The sequence below is a fragment of the Microtus ochrogaster genome, linkage group LG7_11, assembly GCF_000317375.1.
Source record: "Microtus ochrogaster isolate Prairie Vole_2 linkage group LG7_11, MicOch1.0, whole genome shotgun sequence".
In the NCBI taxonomy this organism is placed as follows: Eukaryota; Metazoa; Chordata; class Mammalia; order Rodentia; family Cricetidae; genus Microtus; species Microtus ochrogaster.
Genome location: NC_022032.1, coordinates 25,837,890 through 25,839,730, shown reverse-complemented (window position 1 = coordinate 25,839,730; position 1,841 = coordinate 25,837,890). Strand labels below are relative to the sequence as shown.

At 39.1% G+C, this 1,841-nt stretch overlaps 1 protein-coding gene across 1 annotated transcript in view; it reads right to left on the bottom strand.

Moving 5' to 3' along the window:
• Window positions 1–1,841, bottom strand: part of Aga (aspartylglucosaminidase) — an 11,146-nt gene that overhangs the window by 1,853 nt on the left and 7,452 nt on the right. Inside the window, exons 7-8 of the mRNA XM_005362602.2 lie at window positions 969–1,076; window positions 170–303 (exon numbers count right to left, since the gene is read on the bottom strand). Of these exons, the coding sequence (XP_005362659.1) occupies window positions 170–303; window positions 969–1,076 (242 nt within the window). The remainder of the gene's footprint in view (window positions 1–169; window positions 304–968; window positions 1,077–1,841) is intronic.

Sequence of the window (1,841 nt, the reverse complement as noted above, 5' to 3'; positions counted from 1 at the left end):
ATTTTAACATTTTACAGGTATCGACAGCTCATCATTGACGTTCACTCAGAACTTTACAGACCCCCTTTTCAGATAGAACACAGCATATTGTGTGCTCAGACATTTAGAAGAGTGTTTCTTTTATGATCACTAGTAAATTCAGACAAACAAAAACACAGACCTAACTTACCAAAACTTCCTGTCACATTGGCACATATCACAGCCCCAAAGAATTCCGGATAATACTTCTTAATTCTTAAAATCACTTTCTGGCAAGCTGTGAGTGGGTCATCTCCTCTTCTCATATATTCTACAGCTTGGTAGCTAATTTAAATAGAGGTGACAACTTAATATAAGGGAACAATAAACACTAACTTCACCTTAGGCGAAGTTGACATCAGAAAATCTGAACAGACCATACTGTCACACTTAGAATACCTATGAATGAACACGAGTCAGTAATTCCTGTCACAGCCTTACCATCAGGGCAAGCAAGCCTTGCTACAATGTCATCCCTTCAACTCATCCACCGTTAATTTCAGACGAGGACGATTATTTTTGACTTTGGCTGAGTAACTGTCATTTTGGTAATACCAGTCAGAAGTCACAAATAGAGGTTACATTCGCATGGAGAAAGAAGCTACAATCTCGGGAGAAAATCCCGCACGTGTCCAGGACGTCCAGGGGTAGTTTTTCTACTTTCCTCCGTCCCTTCACCATGGCCTTGCGTCAGTTCATTAAACACATCCTAAGCATTCTCCTCCACGAAGCACAGTGAGGCACTTTTCATTCCCCAAGATAATGGTGACTCAAGGGAATGATTACAAACGAACTGGCGACAACAACAACAAACCAAAATACCTCACACGGTCTCACGAAAGTCTCTTCTGCACATGAATTAGGACAACACGCTACAAACATCGACTATGTCCTGACATGACACAACTCTTCTAAGCATCTCTAAAATTGACAAAGGTAAGAAGTCACACCTGGGCAGGAAGCGCAGCAGGGTGTCGCCATCCCCCGTGGCTGCAGCTGCTCCAGCCCTGTCATTGGCATAGGCCCCAGCTCCTGGTATTGGTGAGTCTCCTACACGACTTGGTGCGTAGAGAAGAGAACGAGTTAGAAGAGGAAACCAAGTGTAAAACTAAATCATGTTATGAACTGTTTCAAAATTAGGGGCTGTTTTCACAGCGCTGCTGGTTACTGCTTTAAGTAAATTCCTCACTACGTTGCATTTTTGCTTGGTTTTCAACTACAGCTTTCACACAGCTGTGTTCATTATATGACTTTCTTTCCAGATAGATGTGCAGTGTAACAAAACTGAACTATAGAAAAAGATTAAAATATTGCTTTGTCTATAGTAGAGAGAAGGTAGCTGGAGAGATGTTGGCTGGCAGAAAAAGAAAAGAAATTTTAATTAAAATGGGAGGAATAAATTCTAGAGATGTGCTACATTTAATAATAATACATTTGATATGTAACCACTAAGAGTATATATTTTAAAAAGTGTGTGAGATAATACATAAGTTAAACAGCTTGGTTCAACTATTTTACATGTTTACATATATGAAAATAGCACGTTTTGCTTCAAAACTACATCTTTTACTTATCAACTAAAATTCTAAGCAAAAACTTGTCGTCAGTTTGTTGTATCGAATCACAGAGATTTACAGTGACTGTTCTATTATTACACCTTTCTTAATGTCTGCAGTACTTGAACAGTTCTGAATTATTTTCTTACACTGCTTCCTAGGTAAGGTGTCAAACTTTGACCAGTTTCCCCTTTTAATAAACCTACTTAATGCCTTTGTTCTAGTTAAAACAAAACAACAACCTCCTACACACACACACACACACAC